The sequence below is a fragment of the Molothrus ater genome, chromosome 3 (genome assembly GCF_012460135.2).
Source record: "Molothrus ater isolate BHLD 08-10-18 breed brown headed cowbird chromosome 3, BPBGC_Mater_1.1, whole genome shotgun sequence".
NCBI classification, from domain to species: domain Eukaryota; kingdom Metazoa; phylum Chordata; class Aves; order Passeriformes; family Icteridae; genus Molothrus; species Molothrus ater.
In genome coordinates, this window is record NC_050480.2 from 67518734 (window position 1) to 67546710 (window position 27977).

The following is a 27977-nucleotide window of genomic DNA, read 5'->3' on the forward strand; positions in this document are numbered from 1 at the left end:
ACAGCAGGTGGCAGTGGAGCCATCACTGCTCCCAAGCTGGAGGCCAGTGGAAGAACTGGCAGGAGAGGCAGCCACCCAAATCCAGTGTGCTGCAAGTCGGGGCTCGGGCAGCCTTGATGAAAATGCTGGCTGTCAGGGTGTTCATGGTGCAAAACAGCTGTGCAGCAGAGGCCAGGCCAGAGGGATTAAACCTTCAGCTGACTCAAATCACTGTGGTTATAATGCACTACTCCAGCTGTAAGCATCTAGTGCTCATCACATCTGGGTCTGGCTGGGACCAGCAGGGACTGTCCACGAAGTCTGGCAGCAGTCAAGGACAACTTCAGGATGCTCCAAAAGGGAGCCCTGGTGGCCTGCTGGCCTTTGCCTTGGCACAGGAGGGAGGGAGTGGGGAAGAAGGGAGTCAGGATGGCCAGCTCCAGGGCCAGACTGATGTAGGCTTTCTCAAGGGGGAAGGTAAGCCCAGGCTGCAGGGCATCACTGCACTGTCAATACAATCACACTTGGTGCTCAGCTGGGGGCACATGCTGCTCCCAGCTGCTTGAGGTTTCCCTCCAAAAATGTGGCCAGTCATTCCCTAATGAGAGGAGATAATTGCCTGGGTCACAGCTTTGCCTTTGGACCAGAAAGAGGGGCTGGCAGAGTGGTGGGCATGCAGAGAGAGCCCTTCCCAGGGACAGGAATGCTGCACATGTGGCTCCTTCCTCCACCGCCAGTGTCACAGGGAGGGCACAGGAAGGAGCAGCGGTGGCACTGGCAGAGCGAGGAGCTTGGGGATGGTTTAGATGTCCCGGTGTGCCCAGGCAGAGCTGCCAGGCATTGAGGCAGCGAGTGGTGCCCGCCTACGGTCACCTGGAGGATGAGGAGCCGCGCCCAGGCTGCAGCTAGCTAAGTGAACCTCCTTCTAGGGTTAAACTGAGAAAATGCGGCTGGAGATGAGGAAGAGCTTCTCGGCAGGGAGATGCGCTGAGAGGAGGGTCAGGACAGTGCTGAGGGCTGGGATAAAGCGGCCGGAGCGGCTCTCCTGGGGCAGCTCTCCGGGCATCTCCGGAGCTGCTCGGCTCTCGGGAGCTGTGAGAATGCGGAAGTTTCAGCTGGTAGGAAAAGCGAGTTTCTGCTCCTTGAGAGTGTAGAAACTTGGAAGTGTCTAGAAATCTAACCTAAAAGAAAGAACCAGTCGAGAAATCTTTTTCTTGTTGTTCTTTATATAGTTCTTACACGCATCATGTGATTGTCTTCAGTAGTCTGAATCACAGCTGATTTAACATTTGGCACCGACAGTAAGCGGCCGAGGGCTGAAAGCACGGGATGACTTTCCCGACGAGGCACACCGTTTAGGAACCACACCGGCGTTCCCCCTGAGTTATTTCTCCGCGGCGCTCAGGCAGAGGCCGCCCGGCTTCCCAGGGAGAGGCGGCGAGCCGCACGCAGGCATGGCCGTGGAGCCGTGAGCTTCCCTCCAAGTGTCACTCCCCCACAGAGGCTCTCCCGCCGGCCGCCGCGCCGAGCCCTGCGTGCTCTTCCACTTCCTGCTACAGAGCCTGTTCTGCCGCTCACCTGGGAGAGGCAGGGAGGGAGGGTGTCGTAAAAGGAGGGAAAGCCGCCCGGCCGGCTGAGGAAGGAGTCCCGGGCGCGGCGGGGAGCGCGGGAGGCGCGCAGCCCTCGCTCTCCCGGGGCAGCCCAGCGCGAAGCTCCCTCGCCCGCAAGGTAAGAAGTGCCGGAGGTGCCGCCTCTCTCGGCCCCTGTCTGCCCTCAGCTGCTGACCCGCGCCGGGCTCTCGCTGGGGCTTCTTCCCCCCCCTCAAATCGCTGTCTCGCTTGCTTTCTCCCCCTTCTCTCGGGTCATGAGAGCCCGACTCTCACAGATGGTTGCAACATGTTTCAGCCATTTCCCTGCAGTTTGTTTTGTTTGCTGGTTCTTGTTCTTTTTTTTTTTTTTTTTTTTTTTTTTAATCAGGAGGGGTTTGGGGTAAACGCTGGGGACGGACACGCCTGGTGTCGAAATGTTGTCCTGCCTATTTACGTAGTTGCCTGGCAATGACTGGCGGCCAGGCCTGATCCCGATCCCGCCCTGCCCGTCTCTGCCGGCTCAAGGTGGTGTGTTGGCCGATGGCCCTTTCCCTCTCCCTTTCTCTCTCCCTTTTCCTTTCCCTCCCCTTCCCTTCCCCGTCTGACCTGGGACTGCATGGGACAGGTCCACAGACCTGGTGAGGGAGAGATGGCTGCAAGGTGTGAAGGAAACAGGATCACACATCGGTTTTGCCTCGTCCTCTATAGCCTCGGCACGGAAACAAGTGGGAGCAAGGTGATAGTCTTTCTTTTTGATTAGGATTAAAATCAGCCATATAAAACCCTGCTCCCACATAATACCTGCTTCTATTTCGCCCAGTTTCAGGATACAGGTTTTGTACCCTACAGGTTTTGTAGGGTTAGCACTGGCTGGGTGCCAAGATTGGCACATCTGGGCTTACTGGTCCTCAATCACCACCAGCAACGCTGAGACCAGAAATTCCCATTTCCTGCAAGCCCTGGGTGGCTCAAGGCCTGACTGGCCACACCAGTGCCCCACCATGACCAGATGTTGCTGTGACACCCATGGTGGGTGATTCCAGAGACAGGGACATGAGGGGCACAGGCAGCTGGGCCAGGCTGGGCAGGTGGCTGCCAGTGGTGCTGCTGCCTGCAGTGCCATCAGCCTCTGAAGCTGGCCTTGCCCATGCAGAGTGCTGGCAGTGTCTGGAAGCACGCTGTATTTTTCATTTTTTTATTTTCCAATGGAGATGAGTTTTCTTTCTGTTTTCCTTAAGGCAGGAAGCAAGGCATTTGCACTTATGGTGTTCGTGTCTATCAGTGCCCCCCACCCCCAGCAGTGGCTTTTGAAGTTTGGCAGAGGGTACATGTCTGAAGGATACACACATTTCTGCACGTTTCATGACTGCAAGCGAGCAAGGCTGTTCTCACGCCAGCTGAGGGAGACACGTCAGGTCCCGCAGGCTTCCCTCAGCCTCCCGCCGCCCACGCAGCGCGCAGCCCTCGCGCTGCAGAGCAGGCTGGGGATGGGAGAGACATCAGCCCTGTGAAATACCTGGGACTCTTCAGGAGCCAGAGTCTTCAGTGTAAGGCGTGAAGCTGTAGGAAAGCAGGCGGAGGAAATTGATGCTTCTCAGAGTAATCCCCCCATCCCACCCCACTGAGTCTGCCCCAGTTTTGTGACAGGAGTTTTGGATGTCCCAGGGCTATGGAACAACCCAGACTGGGGGGTCTTAAATGCCTGTGAGAGTTTTATCAGCACCAGAAATGGGTGGGAAGTAGCCTCTGGAAAGCAATCACATTTTTAAGAATACTGAAGATAATTGTAGATGTTTTCATATTTCACAAAGTTTGGAAAACTGCCTATATCTGAGATGCCTGTTTGGATCCTGCTAGAGGGTGTCACCCTTCTAGTTTCTTACTACTTACTGTCCAGCATTCCTTCAACATGTATATTGGTGTCTACACTAAAAAGGCAAAAAATATCAGGTCTGCTCTAGCCTTTGCACCATGGATTGTCCAGTGAAGCAGCATTAGTGCTGCAAAAGAGAATGTGAAGTTTGCCATGCAGACAGGATTTGAAGTATGTTCTCCTGGCACATGTAGATTTTCCTGCCATGGCTTCAGAAAATACGTGAGAGCAACCATATAGCCAGAGGAACATTGTTTCCTTATTCTTTTTCTAATTTTTTCAGAAGTCATAAAAATAAGCATTACCTGCCCTAGAGAGCTAAAAGTCTGGGCTAGGAATGTGACATGTTGCCTTGGCCTTTGCTGTGGAGGGTACCCAAGGGAGAGGGTCAGCATCCATGAGGACAGCAGCTGAAATTTCTCACGGTGAAGTGCGAAACTCTGAAGCTTGGATTTCCTTGGCAGTGCTTATTTAAGTTGTAGACCGAAACCAGTTCCCGCATTTGCACTTGCTCCTCCTGTAAGGATTTTCCTCTGGGATTTTCTGAGGAAAGTTGTGTCTCGTGTTTCTGTAGAGAAAGCAGCACTTAGAGCAAGTGCTCTTGCACACTTACATTCATCTCACCCCATGGCAACAGCATTCCTTGGGATCTCAGCATGTGCATCCTCACAGCAGCTTGCAGATTCTGCATCCACTTACTCCCATCCTGCAGATGGATATCAGCAGCACCAGGGAGCTTAAGGGATTCAGCCAAAGTACACAGGAATTATTTGGAAATCAAGAAATACCTGTCTGTCCCCACCCCCTGTGATCTCAGCTTTGCCTTAATCTCTACCCATGCCATTTCATAAATGCCGTGACTGGCAAATAAAAAACCCTGTCCTTGTGTGTTGTGCACCAAGGAAGGTGAGGTTTCTTTCTCATCCTAATGTTTTCTGTTTTAACAAGGTAGACAAATAAAACTTTGATCAAAAGAGCAAAAATATCCTCCCCCTCTCCAGAAGCAGCAGAGAGCACAACTGTGCTCATGTTGCAGTCTCTCTCTCCTCTGTTTCTTCATGACAGAAGGTTTCTAATCAAAAGCAGATAGATGGTTGGTGTGTGTGTTTTGGGACAGCGCATCCTGACAAGTCTTTCTGCTGGAAAACAGATGAAATAAATACCTGATGGATTTTGCAATCAGCTGCAAGAAAACAGCACAGATGAGCTAAGACCAACACCCTTCCCCTTGTCCCCTTGACTCTGTGGGAGGATTTTTAGGGAACTTTGGCCATTGCTTCAAACTTGGGTGCTCAGGCCCATCTCTACTGACCTGCAGAAGAATTTGCTCCCCTTTATGCTCTCCCTGCAGGTTTCCAGGAATGGCCATGGCCAGCAGTGGCTGGATGTAAGTAGGATTTGTGGGTGGGGTCCCCTGTCTCCCTGGCAGAAGCAGAGGAAGAAGCTCTCTGGGTGTGGGAAGCCTCACGAGGAAGCTGGAAGGGGATTCTTCTCAGGAGCTTTAATCACTGAGCACTCACCCACAAAGGTTATTTGCTGAATTAATGCACACTGCAGAACTGGGTGTATAAGGAGAGGAAGGAAAAAGAGTGGTTTAAGGAGTTCCCTTGACATTTTTGGGAGCAGTCCAGGTTCTGTCCCTCTAGGAAGGGCCTCCTTACTTTATTACAAGCAGAAATATATGCAATGGCTCCAGCTGCTTATCAGTAATCTCCTGAATAGTCAGAGGTGCAGGGGGGATATTAAATTCTTGATGTTTTCTGGCAATATCATGAACTGACTTGAAGTTGCAGTGTCTTTCCAAATGAGGTTGGGCACGATCTCTGCTCTGCAGCAGCCTCTGTGCCAGAGAAGGGATCAGGCTACAGGTTTCTGAGGGTATTTCAGTATGCTGAAGCATTCCTTTCCTCTAGTTCTTCAACACAGGAGACCAAGCAGGTAATTTTTCTGCCCTGTGCTTAACTGTATTTGCAGGATAAGCTAACTAGAAAAGTCAAAGGAAGCAAAATGAAACTCAGCAGCACAAGGCAACATAAAATACAGGGATAATGGGCTCTTTTGGGTCTTTTTCCAAAAGCCAAGAATCTTCAGCTGAGCAAAAACAACACCCTGAAGTACTGCTTTTGGAGGAGGATGTTTTTTAAATAATCTGTTATATTTTCAGCAGTGTGGGGATTTCTCTTGGGAATTCCCATCCACATGCCACTGCTAGCATTGCTTAAAAGATGTTCAGCACATCCTGGGGTTAATTTATCCCGGGGGCCATTGCTACAGACAGAGCTCTGCTGTTGTAACAGCTTTTCTCTGCAGCCAGGGCTACTGAGGGAGGAGGAGGATGAACTCACATTTCCTACTTTTTTAATGCCAAAGCTCTCATCCCCTTGGTGCCTCCTACCTTGATCCTGTGAGAGCAGGGGCTGTGCGTGGGTGTCAAAGCTCAGCTTTTGCTTACACCCTGCAGTGGGGTCTAAGCAAAAACCTATCTAAAAAACCTAGAATTTTTTGCAGGTAAAAACATAAGCTATCAAATTAGTTGTGTCTTCTGTCTGACCAAATCATTTCACTCAACTATTTGGAGTAATTTTTTGAGGTCATGTTACACAGGAAGGAAATAAGGCTGCCTTTAAAATATTAAGTTGATTTGGGAGATAAAGAGGCGTTTATCCATTCAGAGTTTAATAGGAAAGACATTTTTGAAATATTCTGAAGCAAGACGTTTGAAGAGTTTGGTGGTTGATGATTTGTGACACAGTTTATTAGAATCCCAATATCACTTCTCCAAAAGGCAGACTAAATACATTAAATAGCAAACTTTAAGAAAGCAAACCTGAAATTTTCTTGCCCCTGTTGTCCCTTTCATTAGATTCATGCAGTTCATTTCATAGATAGTCTGATGTTAGCAATGGAACCAAGAAGAAGCTTCTTGCTTTCCTTCTAAATTTAGGAATTTTAGCTTCTTTTTTTTTAAAAAAGACCAAGAACTTTGGAGGTTGTAGCCTCCAAAGGAATTTAGTGACTTTTAATTCTCATCTGACGCCCAATCCAAAACGTACAGAAGTCAATAGAAAGATTTCCATTTACTTCAATGATCTCTGGATTGAGATCTCAGTTTCTCCACAGAAATCTGTTCTTCTTGGCATGGTGCTAAACTGAAGGCTATTGAATATAGAGGATCCGAATTCAAAGTATTTTGTAGTATTTTCACCCAGGTACTTCAGAGACCATCAAAACAGCATCTTGTGGTGTATGAGGCATTGCAAATTTGTTTCTGAAAAGTCAAGTTTGTATGTTTGCTAAGGATTATATTGAATAGAGGCATGATCAGACAATGCATGTGGCCTACGAGGTGGAGCTGTACCCCAGTGATCAGCTGAGTTGTGCTTTGTGAGCATCAGGGTGAATTTTGCACAAGGAACCAGTTAACTGGAGATGCTCAGAAGGGAAGTAAGAGATTGGAATGTGATTTGTGCTGCTGGAGTGCAGTCATTCACTTTACAACCAAACGTACAGAGATATCCTCAAGTTGAAGCATGTCTGAGCAGGCACTTCAAGGCCAGCTGATCCAAGGATCAGGTTTACAAAACTGTTGAGGTAAGCAGAAGACAGATGCTTTGCAGGGCATTTGACACCTCTCCTTCACAGGTGCTTCTCTGTCAGGGGACCACTCAGCCCCTTTACAGCCTGGTTGGTGTAAATCTGACTGTGCTGTGCTGCCCTGGTGAGTCACCACCCCAGGGCAGTCATCATTTAAACTGACTGCGACCAAAGGTCCCAGGCAAAGGACACTTGGCCATCCCTGCACAGCATCAAGTTCCTGACACTGGTGCTGAGAGCTCGAGGTTTTCTCTTTCTTGTCACATCAGTTATGCCGGTCAGAAAACCAGGACTCAGTGGGCTTGGCTGATTTTTGTGACCTGGTGTAGAGGAAAAGGGGTGCAAACCTCAGGGAGAGACGTGATGGTGGTGAGCTGACTGTCAGCCTTTCCAGCCCGGGTGCTGGAATGGCAGGAGCTGGTTTGGCACCAGACCCAGCTCGCTCGTGCAGGGGCTGCAGCTGTCAGAGCAGCAGCAGCAGCGTGTGTGCTGTGCTGGTGCAGCTAATAGCTGCTCTGAGGACTTGCCTACATGGGAAAATTTACCAGTGTAATTATCCCACTGTAATTATCCCAGGATAACTCTCCCTGTGGATGTGCTTAATATAACATAGGGTATGTATGAATATATGGCAAATCTTCTGCACAGATGGGGTTTAAGTTACATAGAGGAGGAATGTTTACATTGCAGCCCAGCAGCAAAGCACAGTTTATATCCTACTTCCCAGCAAATGTTACACCCAGAATTTTCTGTGCCAGAGGTACTTTCAGGGGAAGTACGTGTCATTTGATCTGATCAGCAAAAATGTAAAGCCTCAACCTTGCCCTGTAAACATGGGGCACAACATTTGCTTTTACAGAATCACTGTGGAAGCCAGGGTAAAGGCCGGGACACTGCTTGGTACCTCTCTGTGATCCGGTTCAACTCTTTTTTATAGAGTGATCATTTAAATTTGTTGTTCATTTGACTTTTTTTGTTCAAAACATTGTGACTGAAGTTGGGAGAAACCCTTGGATCTCTTCAAACACATTGTGATTTTGACTTTCTCTACCAGGCTTTCAGGCCAGATTCTTTCACCAAATGTTGTCATTCCCATTGCTTGAGTGCTTAGTTCCCTCTCCTCTGATAACTCTCCTACTTGGAATTTTAGCTTCCTCAATCTGGTATAAGGTGAATGGCTGGGGAAATGATGAGCACCAAGCGTGTTTTTCTATACTCCATGGTAAAAAAAAGAGAATTTGCTGTGAGGAAGCTGAGCTGCACCCTGTAAGAGGATGAAGATGGCTGCACTTCCTGCCCAGCATTCACCCATCACTGCTGCTGTCATCCTAACTTGGGGTGAAGCAGAGGTCTCCATCATCAGGAGTCACTTGGCCAGACCAAATTTACTGGGATAGCAGTCCCAAAAGGAAGTGATAATTTTGTTTTTGGCCCAAGTCAGTTCTGAAGGAAAGAGGAAAAAAATCCAACCAACAACCAATCTCTCTAAATTATCTTTTAATTTTCAACAATTCAAAATAATGAGAGTCATGTGATGGTAGACTGGAAGAAACGGTACAATAAATTAAGCAGCAGCACTTGGAAACAAGATTTCGAGTTGAAATTACTCAGCTAGGTGTGTCATAAAGTTTAGATCCGATGCATCAGCTGTTGTTAGAAGATCAGGAGTAAAATAATTGCAAGTGGTTGTGTTGCTTGAATTATGCCTAAACCAAACCTCCAGACTTAAGCAGTCTGATCTACTGTCAGGTACAAGAATTACTTCTGAGAGACAGTTCATCTGCTTTTGCCCCATCCAGTGTCAGCAGGAACGGTAGGTTTCAGAAATCCCATAAAAAACATTTGATTTGCGCAAGACAGTTTCCAAAACTTTAACTGCTATTTCTTTTCCAGCATCTGAGATAGAGTTATTTTAGGATTATTGCCCATGTGAAACAGTACTGTGTTCACAAGAGTCCTTTTTCTTGTTTTCCAGTTTGCTGAAAAATCCTGGCCTTGCAGTAAGGCAGCTGACTCACTTCCAGTTCAACAAAAAACTTTGGAAATGGCCTCTGTGTCAGGTTAGTCCAAATTATAACTTTCTACTAGCTTCACTCCAGCTAACCCTCTACTTTCTTGTTTTGCCAAAAGTCAGCCAGACCTTTCTTGCTGTTTTCTGCCACCTTTTTAAAAAGCATTAAAGATTATAAAGAATACATATTGCTCTTCAGTATTCCAGCTCACAGTCAGTGAATGATGATGGATGACAGGCATTTGCCTGTGTGGCTGTCCCTCTCCAGTGATACTTCTCTCAATTTTTCAGGCACTTTCGTGGGTCGAAGCATACCAGTCGAAGTGGATGAATCCCTGCCATGGTCCCAGTTACCTGAGCATGTCTTGGAAAAGGCTTTGCAGCCTTCTGGAGAGGCTATGGAGGATGAGGAGTCCCAGAGCTCACGTGTTGCTCGAACACCTCAGGCCGATCCATCTAGCCTTTGCAGAGCACCCGCACATCATCACTCAGCACTGTCCGTGGAGCCAGACAGCAGCTTGTGGTCAAAATATACTGATCCTGATGGAGGTGGACACTCCTGTTCCCCTGGTGAATCAATATCAGGAGTATTTCCCTCAAAGACACATTCTATAGCTATAGACAAGCCAGGCATGCAGCCAAGATCACAGCTTTCAGCTGACACCAGGCACAAGTCCAGTAAATCAGAGCAGATCTTGTCTGATGTTCCTGAGGACTCACTGGAGGAGAGCAGCCAAGGGAGTTCACAGTCACAGCAACCCTCAGGAAACAGACTTCTGGCAGAGCTGGGGACTGTAGATACTGGCTACAACTCCCAGTCACAAGACGTCATGGGCATCAGGCATCTGGAGCCCCCCTTACCGCTGGTGTCTGTGCTCAACCCCCAGGACCTCCCAGGACCACTGATCTCCAGAGAGTTTTTGGGACCCGAGCATCAGCAGTGCCCCATGTGCCATCACTTGCCCCATCCCAACACGCCCTCGCAGGCCCACGGCTGCCTCAGGCACGGCTGCCCGGCACAGCAGCCCCTCCCAGGCCCATGTGAGTAGCACCTCTCGTTCCACAGGAGTTTCTCTGGCTGTATCTCAGCCATCGTTCACCAAGGGCGTGTTTCCAGCACAGCATGCAATTATTAAGCTCTTTAAACATCTAATTGCAGTCCATTTTACGATTTCAGATTTTTGGGTTATGTGGCTGGACTCTGCTGCAAAACCTCTGAACCTCTTAAGTTAAAGAGGTGGTGGTTACTCATCGAGTGCAGGCGAATGATTTTGCTTAGAAACCAGCCTTTGTCGGTCACGCTGAGCATGCACAGCCTCTCCCTGCTGTTATTTCATATTCTAGTCATTTCCTTCCTCCTTGCATCAGTCATTCGGCAGCCTCCTATACCCACTCAATTCCTGTTGTTTTCATAGATTTCCCTGCTCCCCCTTGGATCCCTAAAGTTGAGAATTTCCTGCCAGGATCAGGATGGGAGGTTACCCTTGATCTCCATAAATAGTATCTCCCAGCACTATGACCAGACTCACCCATGTGTTTTATTTCTGTGTGAAAAGAGCATGACATCCATCATCCTAATTTTTTTTCTGTTGTCAGCTGAAATGAAAGCTCATTACTTAAAATGGAGCCCTCTCAGCTGCTGGTGATTGTGTCGCTGAGCGCTGATGTGACTCCCTCAATATGGGCGTTCTGGCTCTGGGAGGCTACAGTGCAGTTTACAGCCTGCTATTAATTAGTATTCCTTTTCAGTCTCTGAGATTTTTATCTGTTATGAAGTGAGCTTTGAACATTCAACAGCAATATCATTGTTTTAATATAATTTATATTACATTAGGCTCATGAGACCCTGACCTGTTTTGGGCTGGCTTTGTAATAAAAAGCTGTAGGCCTGTTCTGATAAACCTTTTTTGGTTTTTAACCTTTTTTTTGACTCCACAGCATTTATATTGCATCTGTTTAAGGAGTTTTGTCATTTCACCTATGTGCTGTAATTAGGTATATGAAAGAGAAGGGTTTCAGAAACTCGATTCCCAGCTCTGATTTTGGAACTTTGTAAAGGGGAAGGGGCTACAGATGGGCTTTCAACAACATCTACAGCTTAACATTTGGAAAATGTGCTCTGGTTTTCCTTTCCTACCTTCTCCTTTCAGTTCAGCTCTAAGCAGACAAAGAGCTGGTTGCACAACACCCCTCACTATTTACCTCAGTTTACCTCCTCCACAAGCAGGCATCGTGAGAAGTAGGACATTTACTGAACGAGGACATTTTGTTTGAAAGCAGGAACTCTGAAAGGTTTTCTTCAGAAAAATCACTACCATTCCAGCCATATCCAGAGGGCAAAAAGAGTAAAGTAAACTCAGATGGCTGGAGCAGATTTGCTCAGGACCAAGAAGCTGGCAACTGTACTCCTGTTTCTCACATGCCTGCTACAGCGTAAATCACCTCCTGACAGCTCCGTGTGTCTCAGATAATTGTTGGGCAGTGGCAACCCACAACAAAGCTCTGCACCTCCCCTGGGGAATAGCAACTGTGCCCGGAGGCTCTAAGCAGGCTGGGGCACCTGCTATTTGAGATACAACAACAAAACCGCCTCTGAAGTCAAAGAAATGTTCACAGCAATGCCTTGTGCCCGGGGACCATAATTTCAGATATTTGTCTTTCAGGGATGTGGGGGTGTGTGGGCACACACGCCTGGCCGCGCTGTGCTTTGAACTGTGGCTGCATCCAATACGCTGTAGCAGCAGTCAGATCTAAAGGAAACTGGTGAAACATTGGCCTTAAAGCCTCCAAACCAAACCGAGTGTCCCAAATCCTTGTCACTTTCCCTAGAGTTCATCATGAGGAATCCAGGAGGAAACCATATTGACTTGCAGTATGGTTCTCCCAGTCCCTTTCACCCTGTCAAATAGATGAGAGAGGGGTGGGAAAATCTCCTGAAACAATCTCCTGAAACAATCTCAAAAAATACAATGTTGCTGACTCACAATTTCATCAGGAGTCCGTGTAATTATGGGGTTGGTTGGAGGGTTTTTTTTTCTTTAGTGCTGGCTCCTGGAATTGGAGTATTCCATTAAAGCTTTGTTTTCTTTCTTTATCCTCCCCTTAAAAAAAAAAAAAAAAAGATAGATGGTCCTCATGGCTGCTAGGGAAAGGGAGGCATGACCCAAAAATAGCTAAAAGGATTTTAAAAACCAGTTTTGGGGGAAAAGAGCATTTGAGTACTGCAGCTTTTAGAGACAGCTCATAACACCATAATCATGCAGTGCTAATAAGCCCTGCCAGGCTGGACTTTGATCTGCACACAGCAGCTTGGAAGTGCTCAGAGCTGCTGCCTAATGAAAACCACAAGCAGAAAGACTGAGAGGGGAAAAAAAAATTCCTTTTCCCCAATTGGGAAACAAACAGCTTACATTGCTTTCTCTTTCAGTTTATGCCAACAGTTCCACTGTACAATAGTTATTAATCAGTATTATGTGTGGCTAGCAACAGTAAAGGTGTTCAGAATTACTTGAGCAAAATTATCACTTTGGGCTTCCCCTGCAGCCTCTCGGATGGCAACGGGAGCAGCAGCAAGTCCTTAAAATGTCACTTTGACAGAAAATTCACACAGGGTGGAGTAACAAACTAAGCGATTATTTTTCCTCTTTTCATTTACAATAATCACAGTCTGTTTAGCCTTAGTGTTGCAAACTGATTTGTTCCAGGATTTTGCATCTGCTTTCATGAGAACTTTGGGATGATTCATTTTCACAAGTCATTGCCAAAAGGAAATAAATAAAAAAAAAACCCAAAACCTACCAAAAAACACTGAAGCACAGTAAGAACAGGGACAAGGCAGCTCTGAATGTTTAACTGTCAGCTGTCCCAACAGCCCAGCCCCGAGCAGGGATCTGAACCCTGCCGTATGTGGATGGGAAATAGCAAGCTTCAGACTCCAAAACATTCCTTCATCTGGCTCCTTTCAGAGCGAGATACCTGCAAATGCCTCCAAACTGCTCAGTTTCCTGAGACATGCCTGGAAAGGAATAAACACAAACTGAGGCAAAAATGTGTTGGCTGAAATGATAGTTGCTGCCTTTATTTTCTCACCCTCCCAGATGGCAGAGCTCCTTACCAACATTTTGCTGAGCCATCGCAACCACTTCCTCCTGTTCCTGGACCTTGCATGCGAGTTATCCGCCCAGCCCAGCAAGTCATCCCCAATTACTCAAACCTCCGTGCTCCCAAAGGCACTGGAGACCGACCACCCCAGAGGACGTGCTCCTCCCCTGGTCCTCCTCGATTCCTGTAAGTATGCCTGGGGGGGTGGGGGTTGTGGGAAGTGGAAGTTCCTCTGATCTGATTTTGTGGGTTTTCAACCAGTAATTCTGAATCCTTGTACTGTGAGCGTGCCCAGGCTGCAGGAGTACACGTGAGATGCTGGGTTGTTTTCTTTATTTGCTGTTTTACACCCAATGGGGGCCTGACCCTTTCCTAAAGGACTTCAAAGCTGGATACCTGATAGGTTGTCAGAGCACACCCTGAAATGCATGCCTTAAGGAAGATAAATGCTTGAAGGTTAAATGGATGAGGGGTTGAAAAATATCTCAGTTGAAACCTTAGAGCTCTCCTGCTCATGGGCAAAGGTCAGTTTGGTGGCTTGCTGGGTCTCCATCTTTACACTGTACCAGCCTGGGACAGCTCAATCACTGGCTTCCAGTGACTTCCTTCTTACATCTTCTGTGGTGCAGAGAAAAAGGGAGGAAATCCCATCAGTTGCTGATATATCTCTGCACTGCAGTTTGCAGCCTTTTCTATGATTTTTCATAGCAAAATGTCTGGCATTTTTCATCCAGGGCTTTTTGACTGATTTTCAGATATTAATTACCAGGCCTTCTATTCTTATAAGTATCTCATTAGCAGATGGGAAATCCTATTCATGCAGGGGTTCCTTCAGACTCAGCTATATAAAAACAAATTGAAGCTTCAGGTTTTGAGAAAATCTGAAATCAGACTGTTTTTATTCAAGTGTCACAATACTTATAGAGGTGTTAAACTTGCAGACATCTGTGCTTGAAAATGTCCACTTACATGACATGGTCTTGGCAGGGAACTGTGAGAATGGGCAGGACAAATGAGGGTAGACAGTTGAAATATCATTCTGCTCTGGCCTTTGAAAAATTAAGGACTGTAACAGAAAAGTGACAGCAGGATCAGGGAGTGCCTGCAGCAGAGAGAATTGCAGTGAAGAGTTTGTATGAAAATGTAAAAATATTGGGAGATAGTGGGTGTCCTTTGCAGTAGTAAAATTTAAAACCAAACTCCTGATTTTTGGCACACTTGTTAAATAAGGTGGAGTTTTGGGAAGATCTGTAAATTAGCCACCGGGGAGTGTTTTTTGTGGCCATTGATGAGGCATGTGTTGCTTTTGTTAGTACTTTCTTTTGCTAAAAGAGATCCAGAATACTCAGGGTCTGTCCTGTGGCTGCATGGCTGCTGCTTGCAGGCTGACTCCAGGAACAGCAGTTATGTGCTGGTAATATTTGCCTATAGAGTACTTTGTAACAGAAAACATCTGCACCGAAATGAATAAACCAAATCTTAATGTGACAACAGAAAACATGCTGCGACTAGCCTGTCATCATTCATTTAAGGAAGGCTAAGGAAAAAAAGAGAGTGGTCTTGATTGACTAAGCATCATGGCTCTGTGGGGAAAAGCTCTCAGAGAAACCTAAAACTCATCCAACAAATTCAACCCAGCAGATTGCAAGCACACCTCGCGTAAAAATCTCTATATATTCACCTTCCCGTTGACTTAAAATCTGAAGCCAAAGTGTAGGACAAGAACTGCTAAGCTTCCTAAAAACCTCCCTCTCTCTCTGTTTTCTACAATGGAGAAGACATTAGGCAAGGTTATTGCAGGTCTGGAATGCCAGTCCCTGACATGAGAAACTCTTGCTTGGGTCTGCCATTGCTGGTCAAGAAATTAACTTTGTTCCCTTTGGCAAAACATTGGGTTTGTCCAAGGCTGGAGGGCCTCCAGAGCTGGAGCTGGAGCTGGAGTGCCCTTGACCCATTTTCCCAGTTTCCAGCTTTCTCTGAGCCTCCTGCACTGCACAGGACATCATGAGAGCATCTGAGGTGCCATGAAGGGTTCTTTAGATTAGGGGAAGACATTACCCAAGGGCCACCCTGCTTCCATACATGCATAACAACATCCATGACATGCCATTATTTCTCACTCAGAAAAGCCTTTGCTTCTGCTAATTGCAAACTGAACAGCTTTCAGCTTACTTCCTGTGATTAATGTTTCTCCGATAAACTGCTTCTTGTGGTGGCCTGTCACCAAGGTATCCGTTCCAAAGACACTGTAATAACTAAGCAGATGTGCTGAGCCAAGCATTTCTGCAAGAACTTTTCATAGCTAATATGCAGATAAAGTTCTTAGTTATTAACAGGAGTTATTAACAGTTCTCTGTTATTAACAGGAGAGGAAATTTTTAATTTTGCCTAAAAATAAGTATTTTCTAAATCCTCCATTGCTTTTCTTTGTAGAAACCAGCTATACAACCAGCTACCTAATGGTCAGCTGCCCCCCAAGGCATGTGGCCTAGATGAAGCATGTGGTTGTCCTTCTGACAATTTCCCATCTCCAGCTGCTGTCCCAAGACCTCTCAGTAACCCTGCAGCCAGGGGAACTCTGAGAACCAGCAATCTGCCGGAGGAGTTGCGTAAGTGGTTAGCAAATTTGTTCTGTGCAAGATTTTACAGCGTGGCCCAACAGCTTTAGGTGGGAGAGCTCCAGAGTGGTGAAGGGGGGGAGGAGAAGGCAGGGGAAATGACATTAAGACAACAATAAAAGAAAATACCAAGTGTCACCACATCTCTTGGGTGTGAGTGTCTGTGTTTGGTGGGATGTAATTACCCCCTTGAATCCTGAAAACATAATGGTCATTAATTGCTTGTTATTTTGTTCACAAAAAGTAAATACTGTTCAGATTGTCTTCATGACTCCTTGCTAAACAGGATGTCCCTTTGAGGCAGGAGGGGCTGGAGCTTACAGTAAAAGACTAAAAACAAACAAAGCCTGAGGGATAAAGTGTTTCTGCCTGCCCAAACCAGACAAATATGTTGAACCCTGACCTCAGTTTCTCCTTGAACTGGTGAGTTTGGAGAGGACTCTGGGACATGCTGAGGGCAGCACAGGCTCTGACTGACACGCTTCTATTGCCACCAGCATCACAGATGCATTCATCTTCCAACTCTTAGGGAAAAGTTAGGTTTCAGAAAAATAGCTTATTTCTGAATGCCAATCTGACTAGTACGTGAGATGTACCATTACTAAGAACCCTCCACAGCTCTCCTGAGGTTTTGATTTTTCCTTTATTCTTCATTCTGCATATCACCTTTCAAATCCAGAGAGTCACACCTCTCTGGCCTGCAGGGGAGTGAGTTATACCAGATGCCACTCTTGGATAAACCCTACTTTATCAGTTAGTGTGTCCTAGATGGAGGAATTACTGGGTAAAACAGGGTCATCTGTGGTAGATGCACAGCTGGATTAGATCAGCCAGCTGCTTCACCCTGATGCAAAGCCATGAAAACCCCTCCCACAAGGGCAAGGGCATTGCTGTCACCAGCCATGCATCCAGCCTGCACAGGGTGTTAATGCTGCTCCAAGGAGAGGCAGTATGACATGCATAAGGTCCCCCTCCAGCTCTGTCATATCAGTGGGTCTGGGGAAAGCTGTGCTGGTTGCAGCCACTGCAGGTAACTCCAGCTGTGGGTGAGAGCCCAGGCTCAGGTATGCCCAGGCATGGGAGAAAGCAGCTCTGGCCACAGGGCAGGGGGAGCAGCAGAGGGATTTACCCTCTGCAGCCTGCCAGTAAGGCAGAAGGAGCTCAAATCTAGAGCAGGTCTTGTGACAGGGGGTTGGTTTCAACACTGAGCCACTGCACTATCCTACATCCATTTTGTAAACAATCCAAAGAGACCTAAGTGGGCAAAACCTGCAGCGTGGTGGAGAAGGAGGGCTGTGACAGTCTCAGCCTCTGTATGGTGTATTTAAAGGAGGGCTGTGACAGTCTCAGCCTCTGTATGGTGTATTTAAAGGAGGGCTGTGACAGTCTCAGCCTCTGTATGGTGTATTTAAAGGAGGGCTGTGACAGTCTCACCCCCTGAATGGTGTATTTAAATGTGTTATGTAGTCATACAGACTCTCTCTCCCAGGCAAGGTCTTTATAACCTACTCGGTGGATACGGCAGTGGAGGTTATGAAATTTGTGAACTTCCTGTCTGTAAACGGATTTCAAACTGCTGTAAGTATTCCTTCCAGAAAAAATGGCTTTCAACCAGGGAAGAGGTTTTTTTAAAAAAGCAGAAGCAAGACACTGTCCATTTAAATGTTTTTCTGGTTATCGTCACATTTTGTAGGCTAAAGAAGATACAGATAGGATGAACTAGCCTCAGTTTTGCAAGCTGTAACTTAAATGATCTGCCTCTTTGTTTGTTCTTTTAACTGAATTTTGTGCTTTGAAATATGCTTTTATAATGATCCTGGAAAATTTCACTTAGTGACACCAGATGGGCAATTAATATGAGGTTTTGTGAGCTATTCCATTAATATTGTCTCATATTTGATTTCTAATATCAGGATTACAAAAGGTCAATTTTATGTTCTTCCCATCCTACCTTTTATTTTCTCCAATGCTGTTATATCATTAATTCTTCAGATGTGAGTAACTTTCTGCTAAAAAAGAACTAAAAGTAGCTTCTCAAATTCATACAACTTAATGAAACAGCCTATCTCATGGTTTCATTTGCTTTGTTATCCCTTTAAAAGTGATTTTGCTTTGTTATACTTTGAAAAGGGATTCTGAAAATCATTGGCCTGAAAAGGTCTGTGTCATACTCTCTAATCCCATAAGCCATTCTGATTTTTACTGAATTTCTCATGAGTTTGCTTCATCTTAGAGGCCCACAGAGGCTCTAGGATTCAGTGTTCATCAAAATCTTGATTCATATTTTCTTATTTCAAGAGCATATGCTACCTGACCCCTCAACCTTCACTCTTTGGCTCTAATTCAGGAAAGCATTTAAGCAAGTGGCTATCATTAAACTGAATGAGACTCAGTGGGGAGCTTTGCACATGCTTATTTATTTTCATGAATCAAAGATTTTTTTACGGAGACTGCAATTATACTTCTCTCCAGCAGTTCTCTACTATGACCAATTCATAAGAAAGCTTCTGGGCACCATAGCTTTACAGAGTAGAAGGCTCATTAATAGCACCTTTGCTGGACAGGCAACACTTGGAGCCTGTTGCAGAATAATAAATGCAGCAAAATGGCCCCAAAGCAGGAAAACAAGTGGGCTCTCTGCATTCAGAAAGGGAAAAAGAAAGATTCGAGACATGAGAGCAGATCATGACTCTTATCTCAAAAACTTGGAGAAGTTAATAATTACTCCATTGGTCACAGTCACTGATTGCTGGTTGCTGGGTTTACTGGCTGTGCAGAGAAGCCAGCAGTGTTGGTCATATTCAGTCCTGTGAAGTCTGTCACTGAAGTCTGGGTAACTGCACCCGGTTATCAGTGACCTGGCTGACTTCCCATCACACACCCTGAATATTTAGTTCAATATGAAGCTAAAGCTTCCCACTCAGTAGACCCTTGCAGTCAGAAAATAGCAGGCATTTGCAGCTATACAGATGGAGAAGGTGGGCAGCACCTTTTTCTGTCCGGTAAAAAATGCCTGGGAGCTGGGGACTGGCAGGGCAGCCAGTCAAAGGGCCAGCTGAGTGGAGCCCAAGGATGTGCCTGCAGCAGCCCCTCTCTGCCTGCTGCCTGGCCAGCTTGATTCAGGACTGCATGGAAAGGGGAGAAGTGCATGTACACATTTTTTTCCTAAGGAAATTGGAAATGCTTGTCATAAACAAAAAAAGGAGTAGGTGCTCTATCAGTGCTCTAAAATGGGGAGGAAAGGTGAAGGGATGCTCACTACAGACTTTCATTCTCTTTCAGATTGATATCTTTGAGGACACGGTACGAGGTATTGACATCATTAAGTGGATGGAGCGCTACCTAGGTGATGTATGTAAGGGCAATTTAACCTTGTTTATAGCAGAGGTGACCTGAGGAAAATGGTTGAATTATTGTAATACACAGCAGGGACAGAATGAAAATGCAAGACCCTACTGTTGTCTTCCCTGCCCCTGTAGAAATGGCAGAGGTATTGCAGAGAGAGGCAAATGTCTCTCACATCTGTATCTGATGGTCCCAGAGCTCTTTCTTTGAGACATGACGGGCTAATTCCGGCATTCTTGCAAAATTCCAATGCTGCCTGTTACATCCAGCCTGAAGCTGCCATTGGAAAAGTTATTCCTCCATGCCCTTTTTAAATAGTGGGGTTTAGCTGTGCTTGGTTACAATGATACCTGTATTTCATCCCAGGCTGAATAGTCATGGCTAATGTTCATCTTTCTCGCCTGTAGCTTTTACACTGATATCTAAAACACTGAAGGCTTCGTCTGGATAAACCATCCTACATTTAAACTGGAAATTGGTATTTTCTTGGTTGATACACAGATTTGCTCTCATCACTTTGTATCTATCTAAGCAGTAAAACAGAGATTTATCTCACTGCCAGTGCTGTTCCCTGCAGCAGCAACTTCCTCTGAAGTTCCCCTGAGCAGTGAGTGCACATGTTCTTTAGGATCAAGCCAAGTGGTTGGACTATACCAGCACAGCTGGGTGCAAACTGGCAATTCTGTCACTGGACAGGAGCCATCATGGGCTGCCTTCCTTGGATTCTTGCCTTGCTGAGTGTCCACTGGGTCTCTGACTCACTCTGGCCAGATCTCCATGGTTCAGGAACAGGATGACAGAAGTGCTGGACTCTCCTCCACCTGAGCAAGGAAACTCAGCCATCTGAGGCAGCCCTACACAGGTTTCCTGCAGGTGTCCATGCAGGCAGGATACAACTGCATGCAGAGCCAGCCTGGGACCTCTGCCATGGAAATGCAGTCATGCCTACTGGGGCTTGCATCAGCACAAATTAGGCTTGGGCTCACTGTGTGTAATGTAGGTAATGAAACCAGAAGACAGGGTGACTTTGCTTTTGCCAAAAACATCATTATCACTTAAAGTACAAGCTGGCAGATCTCCTCTGGGACTTGTGCACAGTCAGTAGGAGAAACCAGTACGTGCAGAGAACAATCTCCTGCCTCCACCTGAGGATCTTTCTCTGACTACCCACCTCAGAAAAGTTTGGTTTCCCTCACTGACTGTAGAGGCAGTTTCTAACTTCAAAACCCTTACATGTGTGTGGAGGAAGGGACTGCTTGGACAGAAGCAGAGGAAAGTGTACAACTGGGCATGTCTCTTGCAAACCCTCAACATCTGTAAGTGCTTACACACATGTCAAGCACAAGCAAAAGTAATTCAGGAGTATGTTGAGTCAGTGAAAGGGATAATGGCTCCTTACCATATTTGACCCTATGCTGGGGCAGATTCTCTTGATACAGCACAGAAGGAAAGAGTTAATTACATGCCTGGCAGACTGTAAGATTTGGAAGCCTTACACAGGCTTCATGTGCTGGGCATGAAAGGCAGGCCCCAGGTAAACAAAAGCAGGAAGCTTTCATCTGCTGCATTTCAACTGGCCTGCCATTAAGGAGGAGAGATGTTTCCCAGATATAAAGGATGGCCCCTCTCTGGAAACCTGAGTTCAGTGTGGCGCTGGGATTAAACAGGTCAGAGGCAGGATCTGGGCTGTCCTAGTAAGGTGGAGGAGCATTGCCTTCAGCCCATCATGACAGAGCTGTCAGGTACCCCTAAACCTGCCCATCCACAACAGCCCCCCTCTCTGCACAGCCACCTCTCTGCACACTTTGCCACTAAGATCAGCGAGAAAAGACATAATTTCTGCCACTGAGAGCCCTAGAAGTAGCTTCCACAGACCGCTGTCTTTAGTAGCTTTTTGTATAAAAAGCCGTAGATGACTAAAGAGATGCACTTCTACATAAGATGTTGGAAAACATTTGGGTCTGAATTTAAAGACAAAAGTTTTCTGTGTATGCACATAGACACTCTACACTGATAAAAAGTGGCTTTTTATGACAGGGATTCCAAGTGTCAACTGGTAGCTGCTAATACATCTCTTGACATTTAGATTTTCTATATTGAGATGTTGAGAAATAATGAGGAGAACGAGTGTGTGAGTTCTCCTGTATTTCCTGCCAGAATGAATGAGATCCTCTTGTGTTTGCCAGGAACACAAAGATCACTTAAAACACAAACTGGCAGATTTCCGATCTGCCTCTACCAAACACGCTGCGTTTCTCAATTTCATGAAAGTGCTTTTCTCCCTAACAGAAGACGGTGATGATAATCATAGCAATCAGTCCAAAATACAAACAGGATGTGGAAGGGGCTGAATCCCAGCTGGACAGAGATGAACACGGCTTACATACTAAATACATCCACAGGATGGTAAGCAAGGACATGCATTTGCTGTTTTACAAAGACTGTCTCTTCTTCTCAAAAGACAAATCTGTCTGCAAATGGCAGGTTCTTTGCTTTGTTTTCCCTAATCCCCATAGTTAAACACCCCTCTTTGGAATTCATTAATCCTTCCTCTCATCAGCTCAGTATGCTCATTAACATCTGCTAAGAGGTTCAAGGAAGAAAAATCCTATTAAACATGCTCATCTTATTTCTTCATATTCTTTATTGTTCGGTGTTTTTCCCCTCCTTCACCTTCTTGAGCCCTTGTACAGCCCTGAGCACAATCTTATCTAACAGTGCCTGACCTTCCTCCTCTAAACCAGCCCGTTGCTTCAGCCATCCTGGAGCTGAGGTCTTTTCTTAGGCAGCAGTAGAGCTGACTGAAGGATGGAATTGCAAAGCCAAGGCCAGAGATGCAATGTGGGGCTCCTGGGGAGTGCAGAGAGGTGCCAGAAGACCAGACACCCATCTCCACAGCCTCTCACAGGATGCACATTCAGCCCAGAAGAGCCCATAGAGCCATGAAGCTGATCCTTTCTCCCTTGGTTTGCAGTTAGCTGCCTCTCTCAGCCTGGAACCCATCTGATCCCCCAGCTGGAATCTGCGGTCAGGTTTCTCAGAAGCTGTCACCAGCAGCTGAGCTCTCAGCAGCACCTTGCTGTCCATACCAGCCGTGGGATGCCTGTGTCCAGGGCCATGGGGAACAGGCTGGGCCCTGGCTCAGACACAGACCTGGCCTCTGGCTGAAATCTTTCACCCATCTGTAGGCCAAACAGGGTGTTAGTCAAGTCAGGCTGCACCAGTTCGAGATGGATTTCACGGGATTGCACCTGCAGCTAAATCCACAATTATTTCACACCATGAAACTGAATGTTCAAGAAACATTGACAGATCTTTCCTGTATCCTTTCTGTAGCAATGAAGAATTAGATTAAGTGTCCAAACCAAACAACACCGAGTCCACCAGCAATACATCAACTCATTTAACAGAAGAGCAGTTTAAGTAAGCAAGGAATGTTTTTATACATAGGGTTCAGATGCATGCAGAGAAAAACTGTCATGTTATTACAATAAAACTGGCTTTTTTTCTATTCTAGATGCAGATTGAGTTTATACAGCAAGGAAGTATGAACTTCAGATTCATCCCTGTGCTTTTCCCAAATGCCAAAAAGGTAACACACGTGCATGCTTATATACTTTCCACATGATTAAGTGCATATTATTTTGATCACAGTGCAGCAGATGGAATCTTAAAACCCAAACACTCAATTTCTTGGTTCTTAAAAGCCTACAAGTAATATTCAGAGCTTATAGGTTTATGTATTCCAAAGTTCATAGGTTTGTGTACATGCAAATAAAAAACATTTCATCCACAACATAAATCAGTGTATAAATGTATTTCTGATGATGAATGTACAACTAAAACTCCAATTGCCTTGTGCACTGAAAGAATTTAAATGGAGAGGGGCAATCTATCCAGGAAGCATGCTTTTTATATTAACCCTTTTATAATTTGTCCAAATGCAATGCTGATGAGTGAGATGGGCAGGATTTATGACTGATGTGAAGAGAGGGTCTGGAAGAGGGTGTGTTGAGAATATAAAATAAATAGTATAATAAATACTAAAGTACTAGGCTGTTTCTTGAACTGTGATGGGCCCATCAAAGGCAAACTAAGATTTTTTAGGACTTGCAATTTCATCTGCCCTCCTTGCTTGTTTTGAAGATTCATTTGAGAATAAGAAATAAGTAATGCAACAGATTCCCATCTCTTCTACCTCACTCAGAAAATTTCTTGGATTTTTACAAAGACAAAATTATTAAAAGACTTCAGTTATAGCTTTCTCAATCTCCTGCATTGTATTCATGTTTACTTTGCATAACGAAATGCTTTGTGCACTGTTGGGTAGCCATCATGTTGCCCTTAGGTACAGCTGCATTTTAGAAAAGTATGGAAAGAATCTCTATATTTTTTTGGGTGCCCAAATTTTGGAACATGAGTCAAAATTTAAACAATGTTATCAATGGTTACAAGGCTGTGCAGTCCCACCGCACTTGTGGATTTTACTGTAATGAAGTTCCTTATTTAAGCAGCGATTTAAGATCAGAAATTTGAAACTATGTCCCTGGGTTTGTAAAATATTTGAGGTCCTGTGGGTTGAACAATACCCTTGGTATTTCATGTCATTCAGATCCCTTCCTGAAGGATCTCAGTCTGCTACTTACCTTAAGTAAGTACCTGGAAGACAGCAGTGGTGGGAATTGGGCAGGCCAAAGGCAGAGAAGCACCCAGCATTTTTTCAGTCAGTCTTTGGTGGGGGAAAAGGGCTCCTGACCTTGGGACTACTTGAGTGCCCACCATGTGAGCAGACCACACAGTCTAGAGCCACTTGGCAACTTAAGGGTAGCAGAGAGAAGTGTTCCAGGAGACACTCTAGCCGTCTTGGGGCTCTGAGACAGAACAGTAAGTTATGTTAATTTGGGCTCAACTTTATCAGAAGACTATTTAGTGTACAGCAGCAGTTCTCTCAGACAGTGGTCTATAAGGAATTTCCAGGGTTGGTTTATCCAGCTGCCTCTATAAAGGCATCAGGCTCCAGGAATCCTTCCTGTCCACCCTCTGTAGTTCACATAACCCTTCAGTTTTTCGAGAGGTGCCTTTCTCATTAAATTTGCAGATCAGCATTTTCTACTGCTGTTAAGCTTTAGTCTCTTTCTCAGTATAATCCTTTGGTACATCACCTACGTTCATCTAGCTCCTTAATGATAATGTAACTGAGGACATCATGGGTGGAAGGAGAGCATCAGAGCCTGAACAAGTTGCAGTAATGAAGTCTGGAGGCAGTCAGAGGAAGTGAGGTACCTGAAAAGCTGCCAAGTATATGGACAATTGGATGATGTTGGCGGGCAAATTACTTCAAATTTTGTCTTTTTTGTACTGTCCTTTATATGTTCAAGTGCTAGCATAGCTGGCAGTGGAAAAAAGCAGAAAATGAAGATTTGGAGGTTTCATCTGGGGATGGGGCTATTAGATGAGTTAATCTCATACACAGCACATCATAAAGCACTGCTGGTATGTGAAAATTAGTCGACCTCCAGCAGGAAGAGATCTGTGTGATCCAAGGAGCGTTCATTAGGAAGCTGAATAATGAGGCGAGGAATGCAGAACACACAGTTAAGGTGGAACTGGCATTTCCAGCTACACTGTGAAAGGAAAAATGGGTTTTGCTGGTTCAAGGTTTGCATCACAACAATCCACAGAAATGTGTCCTCCTCATCTGGCCACCTGATGACCAAAGCAATAAGCCAAGATTGCCCCATGCTAGAGGCTTCCTCTGGAAACAACCAAGGGGTAAGATGAACAGGGCTGGTGCCAGGGAAGGCAGGAGATATCAAACCATGCTCTGCTGTCACAGCCCTGAACAGTCCTGTCCTCTGCACCAATGCACTCTGCCCTCTTCCTACCAGTTTGAACTGTGGAGTTATCAAATACTCTCCCTGTGGTATAGAGAGAATGTCCTCTCAGCTCACAGATACACAGCCAAATTTTAAAAATGTAAAGGACAGTAACAATTTTCCCATTACTCCCACCTGCAGTGACAGATGCTGTTGTGTGGCAAGGAAAAGCCCCTTTCTCACTCTGGATAAAAACAGCAGCTATGGCTACCCTTTACCCCTACACACCTCCCTCAAATTAAAACTATTGCCAGAGCTGATTCATGTCCTGGTGCTTTTTGCACTGGCTTCATTATGGAGGGTATTAAACAAAACTGCACAATCAGTTTTGGAAGCAAGGCACAGAGCTTGTCTCTGGATGTATAGTGCCTCCCTCATTATATCCCCACTTGCTGATTTCTTACCCACTACACATTTCTCACACTAATTTCCATCTTAACTGAGTTACCCACGTGGACATCTATCAAATGCATTTCTGCAGTCTAGACTGACTATATCTCCTGTATTTCCTTTGTCAAAAAAAATGTAGTTTCTTATCAAAGGTAGAGAAAGGGCTCATTTGGTAAAACCCCTGCCATATTTAATTGCATTTCCTTCTATAGCTCTTAACAAGATTTAGTAAAGAAACAAATTCCATGTAACAAGGGTATGTATGTGCATGCAAACATAGTTATCTTTCTTTCTCCCAGTCACATTTGTCTCTTGGCCAATTCCAAAGACCTTTGTCAAAGGAGTAAAATTCACAAAGATTAAAAATACCTTCCAATGCCAAAATAAAAAGACTAGCAGATGGAGGCAAGAAGCCTTATTTTTGCTCCTACCAAAGGGAGTGCTGTGGGATCTTACCCCTGTGCAGTGAGATGTCCATCTGGAAGAACAGCCTCTGCTTTAGGAGACCACTGACCAAAGCCTATCCTTTCTCAGACACTGGAGAAAGAGGAAGGTCAGGTTTGATAGATACCTCTGCCAGTCACAAAGCTGCTTGTTCAGAAGCCTAAGTGAGTTCACACTAATGGGTCTGTAGGTGCCTGTGTGACTCACCTCCTTCTTCCTATACATAAATCCTGTAGCTCTAACAGAATGGTTGCATCAATTACCACAAACTGCTCCCTGAGCAGGGAAAGCGATGCAGCCTTGTTCCTACAGCTGTACAGGCCAAGTCAAAGACAGCCAATTTGAGAAGCATGGTCATGGGAATGAAAGGTTTGGACTGCAGTTAGGCTGTGTGCTGGCAGCAGGACATGTGCAGCCCATGCCAGGGCATCCCCTGAGAAGGTGCCAGAGATGTGCATGCCAGCAGCTTTTTTGCTCTGTCCTCTTGGAGCTAGCTCCACTAGCTTGACAGGAACTGTGCTGCTCCTAACAGGGGCTATCTTGGGAAAACACTGCTAAATAAGAGGTCCAGGGACCAAGTGCTGGATGTCCTGGCTCCTCATGTTGCTTATCTGCTGTCTCATTTTGGCTAGGTTCTGGTGTCTCCAATTCCAAAATAAATCTCTGTCTCATGGTGACCATGAACTGGTTTTGGTCAAGGATCTGTCCCTCTGTTAATTAGTGGTATTATAATAGCCCTTCATCCCTAACATCCAGACTGTCCATATGAAATCTTCCCAAGGCTGTGGGAACATGGGAACATGAGGTCTGAGCAGGCTCATCTCCATTAGCCGGCTGTCACTCTCCAATGCCATGCTGGTCCCAGCTTCATTATGTTAATGGACATTAGCCAACCCCTGTGAAGAACTGCACCTTTTCCAGGATTGGTGGAAGTTTGGTCCTGCTAATCTGGAGATGCATTAGTCTCTCCTCAAGCTCAGTATCAGCCTCAGCCTTCTGCTCAGTTGGTCAGAGCACACCATGCTTGGTGAAGAAAGGTGCAAAGGGAGGGGGAGAGGGCTACCAGCATGTGAAATGTTCCTGTGGGGTCCCAGGCTTTCCTACTGGTCCTCATCCCAGTGTTGAACATGCTGTATGGATTCTTAAGCAGCTACTAAGGTGGCAGCCTTTCCTTGCTAGGAGCACTGAAATCTCCTCCTCTCCCTCTCCCTCTCCTCTCCCTCTCCTCTCCTCTTTATTTTCACAAGCTATTCGATGCCTGTCATTGACATCAGACTTCCTTTGAAACATGATGAAATTAGCCAACGTGATGGCAGAAGAGAGACAGGCAAGCTGTGGGATCACACAAAGTTCATTTATTTAAGAACCCAAATACAATTCTGAAGCCAAATTAACATTTCTTGTTGTTACAGGAAGTGCCTAGAACAGACAGAATTAAATCTTCCCTGGCAGGGTGTGACGGAATCTGAAAGATTCTGCTAGAGATTCAGAAGGATTTATGGGATTTAGCTTTTATTTTCCTTGTGTTTTTTTTCAGGAACACGTGCCTACCTGGCTGCAGAACACTCACATTTATAGCTGGCCAAAGAATAAGAAGAACATCCTGTTGCGGCTGCTGCGGGAGGAGGAATACGTTGCTCCTCCAATAGGACCTTTACCAACACTCCAGGTTGTGCCGCTATGAACATTATAACTTCAAGCACATGAGGAGTGGTTGTTAAAGGGTTGTTCCTGGCAGGGAGCCAGCTCTCTTCCAGATGGCTCTTTTTGATGACAGAAGACACTCTTTCTGCTAAAGGAGTTGGTTGTCTTGGGTTACTCAGGCTCAGCTTGTTCTCTACCATGTTAAACATCTATTTCCGAAGCTGATGGGGCAGAACTCTCTTCTCTAGATTTTTTAATAAGCTACAAATGGAAAGAATGCCCACTTTTATTTTAACATCTGGTTTTAACATATTCCTTTTATTATTCATTAAAGCAAACAAATACCAGAAATAATGTTGCAATAAGTGTAAAATAAAAATTACATCCTCCTTTTTGCTCAGGTTTCTTTAAAGATATTCCTGCTTTGTATAGCATTATTGAACCATCAATTTGTATATACACTATTAAATATATTTGCCTTTTGTAAGGCAATCTTACATACCATGTCCACTT

The 27977-nt window shown here is 45.5% G+C and overlaps 1 protein-coding gene across 2 annotated transcripts; it reads left to right on the top strand.

The window, feature by feature from the left end:
• Nucleotides 1-1377: 1377 nt before the first annotated feature.
• TRAF3IP2 (TRAF3 interacting protein 2) lies at nt 1378-27963 on the top strand. 2 transcript variants are annotated; one of them, XM_036381311.2, is made up of 10 exons: nt 1378-1707; nt 9011-9095; nt 9338-10087; nt 13144-13333; nt 15581-15756; nt 17255-17343; nt 19048-19116; nt 21400-21516; nt 22628-22702; nt 27358-27963. In XM_036381311.2, the coding sequence occupies exons 2-10, from the start codon at nt 9080-9082 to the stop codon at nt 27502-27504; spliced, it is 1629 nt and encodes a 542-aa protein (XP_036237204.1). In that variant the 5' UTR covers nt 1378-1707; nt 9011-9079; the 3' UTR covers nt 27505-27963. The 2 variants fall into 2 exon arrangements, with proteins under 2 accessions (XP_036237204.1, XP_036237206.1); XM_036381313.2 differs by lacking the exons at nt 1378-1707; nt 9011-9095; nt 9338-10087; ... (1 more) ...; nt 15581-15756; nt 17255-17343 and having other exon boundaries at nt 19072-19111.
• The last annotated feature ends 14 nt before the right edge of the window (nt 27964-27977 follow it).